The sequence below is a fragment of the Nyctibius grandis genome, chromosome 6 (assembly GCF_013368605.1).
Source record: "Nyctibius grandis isolate bNycGra1 chromosome 6, bNycGra1.pri, whole genome shotgun sequence".
NCBI lineage: Eukaryota > Metazoa > Chordata > Aves > Nyctibiiformes > Nyctibiidae > Nyctibius > Nyctibius grandis.
In genome coordinates this window covers 31,219,729-31,231,539 of record NC_090663.1, presented here as the reverse complement: position 1 = coordinate 31,231,539, position 11,811 = coordinate 31,219,729, and the positions used below count along the sequence as shown (strand labels likewise).

The window sequence follows — 11,811 nt, the reverse complement described above, 5'->3', positions numbered from 1 at the left end:
AAATATAGTTTTTCATAAAAAATACATTGTTGTGTTATTGACAGGGAAACTAGTATTTTATTAACTGTAAGTTATGAAAATGATTCCACATCTGTTCGTCATGGATTATATCTGGTGGACTTTGCTCAGTGGTAATTGTGTATGATACATGAAGCAGAGTTCAAAAGTCTCCACTGTTAGTTCACGAGTTCCTGAGAAGCTGTGTTTCTCGACTGAAGGGCTGGAAAAGAAAGAAAAGGTTTGGACTGTTTTTTGGGAGAGGTGGAGGGAGAGGGAAGGTTACCAGTTTATGAATGTTCTTTTTGAAACATACCCAAGAGTCCAAAACTACGTTTAAGGCACAACGTTGGTAATGCTTTGGGTATTGTTTGGTGTTGATTTTTTTTTTTTTTAATGTCAAGGTATTTCCGCTTTCTGTTTAACCCTTGTTATGTTGAACTTACCATAATTTTACATTTTACATATAGATACTATGGATAAACTTCACTTGAGTGTCATAGCTGTGGTCCTTTACTTTAATCTTCCTGGATCAGTGGGAACCAAGTCACAGCGGATTCTTCTTGATACACATCACCGTTCAGACTGCAGGTGGGACGGGGAGTTTTCAGTGAACTGTTCTTTTACCGGAATATCTACTGTTCCAGAAGATGTATCACAAACAGCAATAACAGCTGATTTTAGTTACAATAATATTAAAACTTTTGTGTGCACTGAAGGAAAAAATGAAGAATGGATGCTAAAACACCTGAATCTCAGTAACAACCTGATTTCTGAACTCTCCTTAACTACTTTTAGAAATCTACCCCTTTTAGAAACTCTAAACCTCAATGGTAATGCCATCCACGCCCTCACACTGGACACACCTACGCCTGCACATGGTTCTAAAAAGTATGGAAAAGGCTGTCGTCTCCTGCCTGCTTTGAAAGTACTGTTAGTTGAAAGAAATAATCTTCATACAGTTCCAAGAGGTAAGCTTTGAAAACCTTTAAGGACCTCACTCCCAGGGGGTAAGTTGGTTTTCAATATCATTTGGTGCATCTTGCTGAATTCAGAATGCGACTCTCATTTAGTTATGCTTAAGGTGAGGGAAAGTTCCACCTGCGTGCAAATACAGAGGCTGAAGCAAATGGGTTGTTTCGGATTAGGCTGGGGTTTCTTTTGCAGTCTTTGCAATCGTAATGCCTTCATGTCAGTCAAATATAACCAAATTTATCCTCTGAGACCCCCAAGCAGTATTTTTCCTTGTATAGAAAGGGAAGTAAGGATCTTTGGAAAAACATGAGCCTCCACAACCCAGTCATGAACCTTAGCATCAAGAAAATTATGGATAATTAATTTCGTATTACTCTTCAGAAGAAAGTGAATACTCTTCTTAAATAAAACTTGCTCCAATTTCAGTATTTCAGGAAAACACATTTTGTTCAGTCAAAACAATTTTGGTCTATGCCATCTGACACCCAACCAAAGTTACACCTTCTGGTAATAAGAGAGGGCTGTAGGTTCTCGATAGACTTAGAAAGTGTTAGCTAGTCACTGAACTATGTTAGGCATCGTAGCCTTTACCACAGCCTCTATCTTCATAAACAGATTGTCCAAGCAGTGTTTAAATGAAGCAGAAGCTGCAGTACAAGCAACACTATCCTATATATTGTTTGCTGAATTTAATTGATCTCTGACAACATCATCAAATTCATTAGCTCTAGATTTTGAAAATATTAGGGGAGCAAACTAAAACCCCACTTACCTCACAAAGTCAAACAAAGGGGATAATTTTGCACCTACACAGGGTCCTCAAAGTTCTATTTCTCTCCTTTTTTGATACTAAATAATTCTCTGGCATGCAGGAAATGGTTTCACTTAATTATTTTGTAGTATCTGTAAGGTTCCCATATAAACAGTATAGAAAAGCTTACACTATAAAATACATTGATGCCGATTTTATTTGTTTAGATAAATATAACTACACGTTATAGGATGCCTCAGTGGGTCAGACAGATCAACCCTTTTCTGTAAGAGACTCAATTTTTAGATGTTAAAAGTCTAATTGCTATGCACTGTACCACTATACTTCAAGTTATACTTAGATCCCATATTCTTTTAAATACATGTTCAGAACTTTATTTTCCTCCTCCAAAACACTTCACTAACATTCTAGTTTTTAAGCTCTGGTAGGAAAACACAAACTGAAGTTCTAAAGCAGAGGGGTTTGGCCACTGAGAAACCTTTCTCACCACCACCCCCCCAGGTGCAAGGCTGCTGCCCACTGCTGCCGTACCCGTGTATATTTTTGGCACAAATTTAGCTTCAGGGAAGCATCCAAACTACAATTCTTCATGCAGGTGCAAGGAAGAATTGAAGAACTGCCAGAACTTCTGAATGCCTTTCCTGTCAGCTACCTCTAGTTTCACAGCAGGAATGAATCATTCTTTCTGCTTTTCACAATAAACCCAGAGATCAGTTACTCAGCAAACAGAACAGTGAACTGGAATAAGAGATTTCCACTAAACCAGATGACACCAAGGGCAAAATTTTTAAGGAGAACTAGTAGCTTCTCAACAATGTTGTATGATCAAAAATCACTTGAGAGTGACATTCAGGTGTTACAAACTGGTGATGCTGAGTGTTCAAGCACCTGCCTTCCCACTGGAACTTGCAGGCTGGAGCTTGGGGGCTGCCTGCACAGCCCCTAAGAAACATGAGGTTATTTCCAGCATTCAAAAGGGCTACTTATGCAAGACAGATGCTGTCGGAACCAGGATATGCTGAAGAATACACTGTCATGTTTCATAATGCACAAGCAGGCAGGCATAAGCAACAACGTTTTTGTTTTCAGTCAGGTTTACATCCTATGAGTGTGGTTCAAATAATTCCACATATGAAAAGCTCCCGTGAACTTGCAGATGGCAATGAATAGGAGATACCGTATCCCCTTTTGCATCTCCATCTTTTATTTACTATTAACATATCTAGATCTTATAAACTGTGTTCCACCCTTTTCACATCCCTCCTTTCCTACCTCCAGTTCTCCAGAGAAGCGTACTCAAAGTACAGAGATCACTGTCGGAATAATTTTGATAGCACAAAGGAATGTTATTGCTTTTATGGAGACGTGAATTTTTAAAACATGCATTGATAGTGAATGTGTTAATGTGCATGCTGTTGATGCTACGCAACTTTTAGAATGGGACAACCACTGAATAGGAAAGGCATAGTAACTCAAAGCCTGCAGCCACTCCTTGCAATAGACAGGAATGGAAGGAATTTTGTTGCAAAGAATTGTAAAAAGCCACCTGACGCAACTGGGAAAACAAGCACATGAAATGTAAAATAGTTTTGTTCTTCCTAGGACTAGGCCTGCTGCAATCTTTACAGACTGTCCGCTTGTCATCCAATGGCATACAGCAGATAGATCTGAATGATTTTCAAAACTGTTCACAGCTGAAGGACATCGACTTGCTAAACAACAAGATAACTAAAATTCATCCAGACGCCTTCAGGGATCTCAACAAATTACAGGTTGTAAAGCAATATTACAAATGCTTCAATGTTTTATGTTAATCACCATTAAAGATATTAATTATCAACTATTCAGCATTATTATATTGGTCTTTGATTATTATATTAGTATACAATTATAAAATCTAAAGCAATGGGTGAAAATAATCATTTTTATATAATATATATTTGCTTTTCATATATAGGAAAACACACACACTTGTAAATATATAAAATACAACCATAAATTCACCATTTATCTATGCCACAAACCAATCCATAACTGGCTTAAACACACACATGTCCTTTTCTGCCCCTATCCCTTCCATGGCGAGAGCCCTGCGGCTTCCCATTCACACAGAGGCAGTCTACAACAGGAGAATTCTAAATACACCATGATTTAAACTTTTCATTTAAATTAAAAAGCTTAGAACAATATTCTTGAAATCCTAACCAGATGTATTGTTCCCATAACTGCAAAAGTGCTTGTATACTAAAATAAATGTTATTGTTGATATTGCAGTTAGGATTCCATTGTAAGGCTTATCAAATTACTTCTGAATTATTTCCAAATAGGTCGTGGATCTCCGTGAAAATGCTCTGGTGACCCCTTTACCACAGATCTTAATCGGTCTGAACTTCTTTCAACTTGAAGTGGGTTTGTCAAATAATGCCTGGATATTTAACTGCAGACTAAATGCTTTCAAACATTTATTTCATTTTGGTTTTGACTCCACGAGGAAACAATTGAGTATTTCATACAGTAAATCTGCCAACAACTCACAGAAACCTCTGCTGTATCTTTCAAGTTTGCATTTAAACTGCAGCGAGAGTGTTCTGCTCAAGAGTGCTGTAATCCCAACAGGGAAGACATCAGTGCTGAACTGTGACTTGGACAACACAAGGGGTATGTAAAACAGGGACTCTATCCATACGCTGCTAAAATCCAGATGCATGCTGAATGATCAAAGAAATGTGGTTTAAAAAGTGGATTTATAAAGATACTGTTTAAAAATAACTGAACAGCAATTTAACATGCAAACTATTTCATTATAAAGTAGTATACTGGTTAGAATATTTGAAAGTCATGTTTCCCAAAACAAGTCTTCATCTCCTTCCTTACACTAAACTAATAAGTGATGCCAAATTATACACAAATAAATTTCAATTAGTATGTTGCAAAATTATCAGTTAATTTTGGAATGCAAACAAAGAACGGAATGGTGGGGTGACACTTCTGGGGCATGTAAAAAAACGAGAAGCATACAATACTGTTTCTAATATTCAGTTATAGCAAAATGAAATGAAAGTTTATTTGCAAGGGAAAGGATTTATCTCTCTTCTAAAAAAGTACAGCTACTGTAGCACACAGTTTACTTAGGAAATGAATTCAGCATTTCAGAACACTTGAAGTACAAGTGACAAAATCTACAGAGCTAAGACCTCTCATGCAGAAGGAAAACTAAGAGTAGAAGATGCATGTTAGAGTAGAAGATGTATTTATCATGTGCCATAAGGCAAAATGGTTTAACTCTAATGGACTAATAGCACTTTGAGGTGGTAAGGCTTTTTTACCCCCAAATGAAAATACGCAGGGTCTATCAGAAATGCCACCTGCTTTGTCTACTAATAAGGAAAGTCACAGAAACTCTAATCATGGGATTCAAATCAACACACTGGATTGCACAAAAACTCGACTGGGAACGCAAGCAGATCCAAAGGCAAAGGCGTACATACAGCCTTGAAACAAATGCCAAACACCAACAACCAGCCATGGCCTACCCTAGCTAAAGGTTGGAACAATTGTTCGGTACATACAAACATCCTTGGTTTTCAAACCTTTTGCTGCAGTCAAAGCAGTAATGGCAGGAAAAGCACAGTGGTTGAAACATTGACAGTTAACTATTGAAGTTTTATCTCATAGCTGCATGCAGTGACCATAGCCACGCTGGAGAATGGCTGGCTATAAATAGGGATCTTCCACGAGGGAGATTAGCAGGTGTTTCTAGTTATGACCCAGAACATACTTCAATCATTTCAGTGACCTCCTCCCTCACCCATGCCATTTTTCTTGTAAAGTCTGCTATTAGGACCCCATACGTACTGTGTTTTACATGTGGGGGGGAAATATAGGATGGTTTAACAGATACTGGGTACCATGTAAAATGACTATGGATGGATAAAAAGAAAATTGATTTTATTATAAAGAGTTAAAATTATCAAAGACTGGTCAGAGTATGTTCTCATAGAACTAACTTGACCCTGCAAACCAAGTATCCTATACTTTCAAGAAAGATTTCATTTGTATTTTCTTTTATTTCAGGTAATGGAGTCTCTTGGTGGACACCTAAAGGCAGAATTTCAAAAGATAATAGTCTTCCTCATATGACACTGGATAAAGAGAATAATTTAGTGATACACAATGCTGAGGAAACTGCTGAAGGGTTATATTTGTGTATTTTTAATACAACAAAGAAGAAATATCTCATCTACAATATACAGATGAAAGAAAGGGTTTCAACATTTTTGGTTAGAAAAGCCCGGGACACTAACACTGTTTTTAGACAAGGAAGAACAGAGCAAGACTTTGCATTGGCTCTCTGCCTCTCAGTGCTCATTACGTTTGTTTGCGCTTTTTGTCTGGGTGCTTTTGCTAGACCCTACCTTGTGAGCCTGTGGAGACTCATTCGCAGGAACAAAAATTCAGGTTCAGAACATACATACTCTAATCAAGCTTTTTCAGATGGAACCTTGAGCAGAGACAGCCTTGCAAGCAAACCAAGAAATACGCAGCGTAATTTGTTCATTTGTGATGAGAATTCTTCAAGAAACACATGCATTTTTCCCACAGAAACTTATACTTTGCATGAAAATGTCATTGGTGGCAGTGTACATGCACCAAATACTGAAGAAGAGTACCAGAAACAAAGTAATAATGAGATCAATGTGAAGAACAAACCAGTGTTTTCAGACATCAAAACTAGTAATGACAATTATGAAAATATAAATGTTGATGATAATGGACTATTTTCTGTAAGGACAGATGACAAGAACAGCAATGAAATAACACCAAGAAAATTAATGAGTAACAACATTTCATTATGCAAAGATTCAAAATATGCAAATAATGAAGACTCAGAGAAGAGCAGGTTCCGTCCCATACCTAGGAGGCTGAATGCTGACTCTTACTCAAATCACACTGACTCTTCAGACCCAGATTTATCTTTAAGGGGAGAAACTGGCTTTCCATTTTCCACAATACAAACACGTACAGTTGCACAAGATTCTAGGAACAGCAAGGTAAGCAACAACTCTGGTCTGCTGCAGTCTGAAATCACAAAGGCTACATTAGATTCTCCTGAAAGAAAAGGTATCGTTTCACATAATGAACCCATGAGCACTATAAAATTTATGCCTGGAAGGCAAAGCTGTGATGAACAACTTGGTCTAAATGGGAACATAAATATAACCAGTGATGTGGGAGATTTTATTTTACCCAGTAGCTGCAAGAGAGATACAAATATTGAGAACTTAAGTGTCTACCAAACAATAGAAAACTCTCCTCTCATAGAGTACGACAGTAAAACGGAATGTACAAATGAAAAAGATGCTTCAGCAGATATATTTGGCGATAGTTCTTCAGATGAAGGGACTCCATTCACAATGAGTGACTGTAGTTCTTTAGCAGACTTTGACCTGGAACAACCTGATATTAGTGACAACCTGCCAGTCTGTCAGTCGTCACTAGAGGAAGCCGATACAAACAGTGGAACTGAGAAGTTCTCAATGCTGCCAGAGCCTCCAAACATCGCTCCTGAACTTCAGCATATTGGGGAAAATGAAGAGGAGAACAACATGTATTTTGAAACCACTATTAATTATGGAGCAGATACCATCATGCCTGAAACAGCATCACCATACGCTGATAAATGTAGTGACTGTGTAAGCATGCCTGATTCAGACACAATTAGTTCCTCAAGTCAAGAAGTTCCTGATACATTTGATTATTTTACAAACACGGAGTCAACAGCACAGAACTCAATTTCTGATTCTCTCCACAATCGAAGTAAAGATTTTGGTAATACATTACTTTCGTTAAAACATTCTCCCACGTACGACACAGATACAGAAAACACCCCTGAAGAGACTGAATTGCAGCTCTATCAGCTTCCCATTGAACCACAGCATTCCCTCAGCTTCAGTCCCACTGAACTAAAACAAAATGCACCAGAGGGAAGTACAGATGAGCACAGAGAGAGGAACTCCTCTGACAAGAACCATGGTGAAGGGGATATCACATTAAGAAGAAACACGAGTACATCTGAGGACAATGATTTTCTTTTTGCTCCCATTGATATTACTTTGAATGAAATTGTTAAAAGAACATCACTGCTGCATTCCAACAACGAATCACCTCTTCAATCTCTGCCTGAACACACGGCTGAAAAACATTTTACGGTTATTACAGAGAAAGAAGATTTGCTACCACAGGGGAAGCAGGTGAACACAACTAAGGCTTGTGCAGATAAAATGCAAAGAGGTTTTAATGGGAAAAACTGTGAAGAATACACAGAATTACAGGATCCCCACAACTGCAGTCTGCCCGAAGAAACACAGTCTTGCAATCTTACGGCAGATTTGCTGCATCTTCACTCTTCTGGGAAAACACAATCAGTCTTCAACACAGACGATCAATTCCAACTGGATCAGAGCGATGAGAATGTATATTCCTTCTCAGTCCCACAAGGCTTCTTCAGTGAAAGCACACCATACAGTTCATGTTCATTCCCACAAAAAACTACAGGAAATATAACCTCTGAAAGCACTGATTCCAGCAAGACAGAGGATGATGCTACTTTGACAGGACTGGAGAACAATTCTACAACAGCTGTCAACCTCCAAAATTCAAGTGAAAAACCCAGTCAAAAAAGTCAGAGCAGTTTAGGACAGGGCTGTTTTATTGTTCAGAAGAAAAGAGCATTTGATGGATTTGCTAATGTTTTGCAAAGCAGGAGAACAAACTTCAACAGTTGAGACACAGAAGTGTAACACTAAGCTCCCACGGTGTTTATGTCATATAGTAGGTGCAAAAATGATTGTGGCTTAAAATGAAGTGTGTAGCTTTTAATAACTGTTAAATATCATGAGTTGGTTTTGGTTTTCTTTTTCCCCCTCAGTACAACTATCTGTCTTTAATTTCAGAAACCCAAGTTATTGAACTAGACTTGACAATGAGATCTATAAAGCCTGGATCCATCCAATTTAAAAACATGGTAATTTCAAAGGGTTATTCAGACCAGAAGCCATCGACTTTTGTTTAGAAGGATACTTGTAAAAAAACAAGAACAGATTTTATGAAAAACAACTCCAGGATACTCAAATGAGTAAACTACTCAGTAGTTATAATTGATAATAAAGCTTTTGCTGAGTTATAGTAATACATATTTACTTTCTCATTATTGCTGGTACTAAGATACTAGTTTCCCTTAGAATTTGCCTCCGATATGCACTGCTTTGTTCTCTTTGTCCAAAATAAATGTAACACTGAAATTATCATTACATTATTACTATTATTGTGTTTTCCTGTGGGACTCACCCTATACAGTGAAATAGTACATATTACTGTCTTCTGCTTTTTGAACCACATTTGTGGATTAAGTATCTCTGAATTCCCACGGTTTTGCAAAGATACATAAAGTCCAAACAGTATTCAATTACTTCTAAAAAATTACTTTTATCTTGGCAAGACCGAGAGTAATGAAACCCTTCTTTCTCAAAGAAACAGAATAGAATTCAAACCTTGCAGAAAAGTCAGTTATGGAGATCTAGCTACTGATGGGACATCACCTCTAGTTTGCAAATGTAATGACACAGGCAGGGTAATTGACAAAAAGACAACCTACTATTACCAAGCTATAATTCCCTATAAAAAAGGATCCTATACCCACTTCAGAATTTTACTGAAAGGGGCAAATCAAGAGCAGCTCAAAACTGCTGTATTACAATATCAATAGCTTGATATACAGTAACTTTTTCTAAGCCAAAAGATAACAAATGTAAGAGAAAGTTTTCTCTGAATATGGCCCAAGGCCCTTTTAACATACACAGTAGTATTGATGTAGTCCTTGAAGGGGAATGTCATCACAAAGGGGAACAGCCCCAAGTTCCCAGAAAATGCAGGAGGCTGGCCAGCAACTCTGGGAAAACTCTGTTACGAAGACACAATTAATTCACTAATAAACTCCGAACAGAAGGAACACATTTCAGTTCCATCAGATGAGGAGTAAGTCCAATGGCACAGTACATCTTTGGAACAATCTTTAAAGAGAAAGCTAGGAAAGAACAAGGAGATGCTGACAGACGCTAATAATTTATGTTAGCTTCACGTACTTGGAACTAAAAAAAAAAAGTATTGCAAAATACTTAAGCGGCAAGTAAAAGCAACTGAAGGAGACCAGTAGTGATATTATTTGATCTTTTGAAAAATATTTTCTTTAGGGCCTTGAGTTCCTTTTAAATAATTGTTACACATCTACCATCGCAATTATCAGTTATATATTTACTGAGCCAAGTCACCTACGCTTAGATCTCCTATTGGTTTGTTTTGGTTTTTTTTCTGGCTGATTTTCTCAAAATCTCTAACATAACTCAGAATAGATCAGCATAGATTATATGGTAGTTATGGGCAGGTGTTGCATGGATTTGATTTAGGTCACAGCCGTATTTGCATATAACTGCACTCAGTAACATCTGTAATTCAATTACAAGCGATGAATCTGCTGTCATTCACACAGCTCTTCTTGCTTTCCAATTAGTTCTTGGAAGATTTCTGTTCTTTTTGCTCCAGGACTTAGTGACATCTAAACTAAGAAGTTTTTTTAAAAGCAGGTACTGGCTTCATTCCTTTGGTAGGAGTCTGCTCAGGAACCAAGGATGGAATAATCTTCTGAAGAAATTGATAATTTGTCATCAAATTACTCATCAGTTTAAGGGTCTGATTTTGTTTTCTGTTGTTCAAACACAGGAAAGTTTTACACATTTAACTGTCCCAAATTGTTTGTACAGTCTGAGTACACAGAACTAAATGACAAAACACTCAAATCTGCAAAAATCACAGCATTCCCAGAAACGTGAAAAATACAGTAACTCTAAAATAAAGTACGTTTCCCAGTACAACTCATTCCCTGATTATATAAACATCTGCAAATGTAATACCCTGTTCTGCTGTGATTTTTCTCCCCTAATCCCTATAGTCTCAATACCCACGTAATGCCTTGGCTTCTATTGAATTTAAGGCTGTTGTTCTCAGAGAACAGTGTGTGACATAAAGACCAACTGTGTTTTTAGAGGCTGTCTAAAAGCAAAGAACCAGGTAATTTGAGAGTGGTTCCTTGTAGAAACAGCTAGATAGCCACTAGGAGCAGGAAACAGAACAGTATTTCCTCACCACCAGCGCTTTTCTTAGCACCCGTAATCAGCTTTCAGTAAAGCTCACTATACACAGAAGCCACTTGTGGCCAAAGCAACTTTAAAAATGGAATACATAAAAAAGCGCAGACTTGCTCTTCATGGCACGTATGATTCTTCAAGCCCTGTGTTGACAGACCTCTCTGTGGTCTGCCACCTTTTGGGTACCAGCTGCTAACAAGTCAAGAAATCTAACTACATAAGCAAGCCAACTTCGTGGATCATGAGGAAAAAAAAAAAAAAATTGAGTGGCTCTACTGGTGTCTCATACACAGCAATGTTTTGTCATTTGCTTCTGCTACAGTTCAGCAGACTTTCAAAACATATATTGGAAAATAATTTTCTCATCTTTTTTCTGACCATGGGAATGCTGCAGTGGCAAAGCAGACAATACACTGCTCGTGAGAAGCTGCGAGTTTTCTAAGCCTCCCTTTATGCCATAAAGTTACAGAAAAAGGTTATCTGCTGTTCTCATCGGAGAAAATAAATTTGCTCCTTCATCAAGGGATTTTTAACATGTGACAAAGTACTTCATTCTACTGTCAGAATATTGTTGATGTTCTGTCTCAAACTTACCTTCAGATTTCTGCCTGATTTTGCACCTTTCCTTTGCTACTGATCACTCCAGACACTCTTATTATCACTTGTTCATTCAAACCCACACACTCAGCTGCTTCTCCATATTAATTCCTCACTTCATTAGCAATCGCTCTTAAAGTTAATAGAAAACCTTTTGTATTTTCTGTGGCTTCCAAGCAGTACTCTTCACACTGCTCCTCCCCATCCATCCTCTTTCTCCACACCCTCTGTATACAATAGCTACACAGTCTCCCACTCACCAACTCCCTC

The 11,811-nt window shown here is 37.8% G+C and overlaps 1 protein-coding gene across 1 annotated transcript; it reads left to right on the top strand.

Annotated features, from left to right (window-relative positions):
* Positions 1–71: 71 nt before the first annotated feature.
* On the top strand, positions 72–9,034 carry LRRC66 (leucine rich repeat containing 66). Its single transcript, XM_068403034.1, has 4 exons — positions 72–968; positions 3,347–3,516; positions 4,072–4,402; positions 5,819–9,034. The coding sequence occupies exons 1-4, from the start codon at positions 473–475 to the stop codon at positions 8,527–8,529; spliced, it is 3,708 nt and encodes a 1,235-aa protein (XP_068259135.1). The 5' UTR covers positions 72–472; the 3' UTR covers positions 8,530–9,034.
* The last annotated feature ends 2,777 nt before the right edge of the window (positions 9,035–11,811 follow it).

Bases quoted from the DNA above. Each gene is read 5' to 3' on its own strand.
- LRRC66 (XM_068403034.1), top strand. From the start codon at position 473: ATGGATAAACTTCACTTGAGTGTCATAGCTGTGGTCCTTTACTTTAAT. The intron at 969-3,346 runs GTAAGCTTTGAA...TGTTCTTCCTAG, and splicing joins TCTTCATACAGTTCCAAGAG to GACTAGGCCTGCTGCAATCT. The intron at 4,403-5,818 runs GTATGTAAAACA...CTTTTATTTCAG, and splicing joins TGACTTGGACAACACAAGGG to GTAATGGAGTCTCTTGGTGG.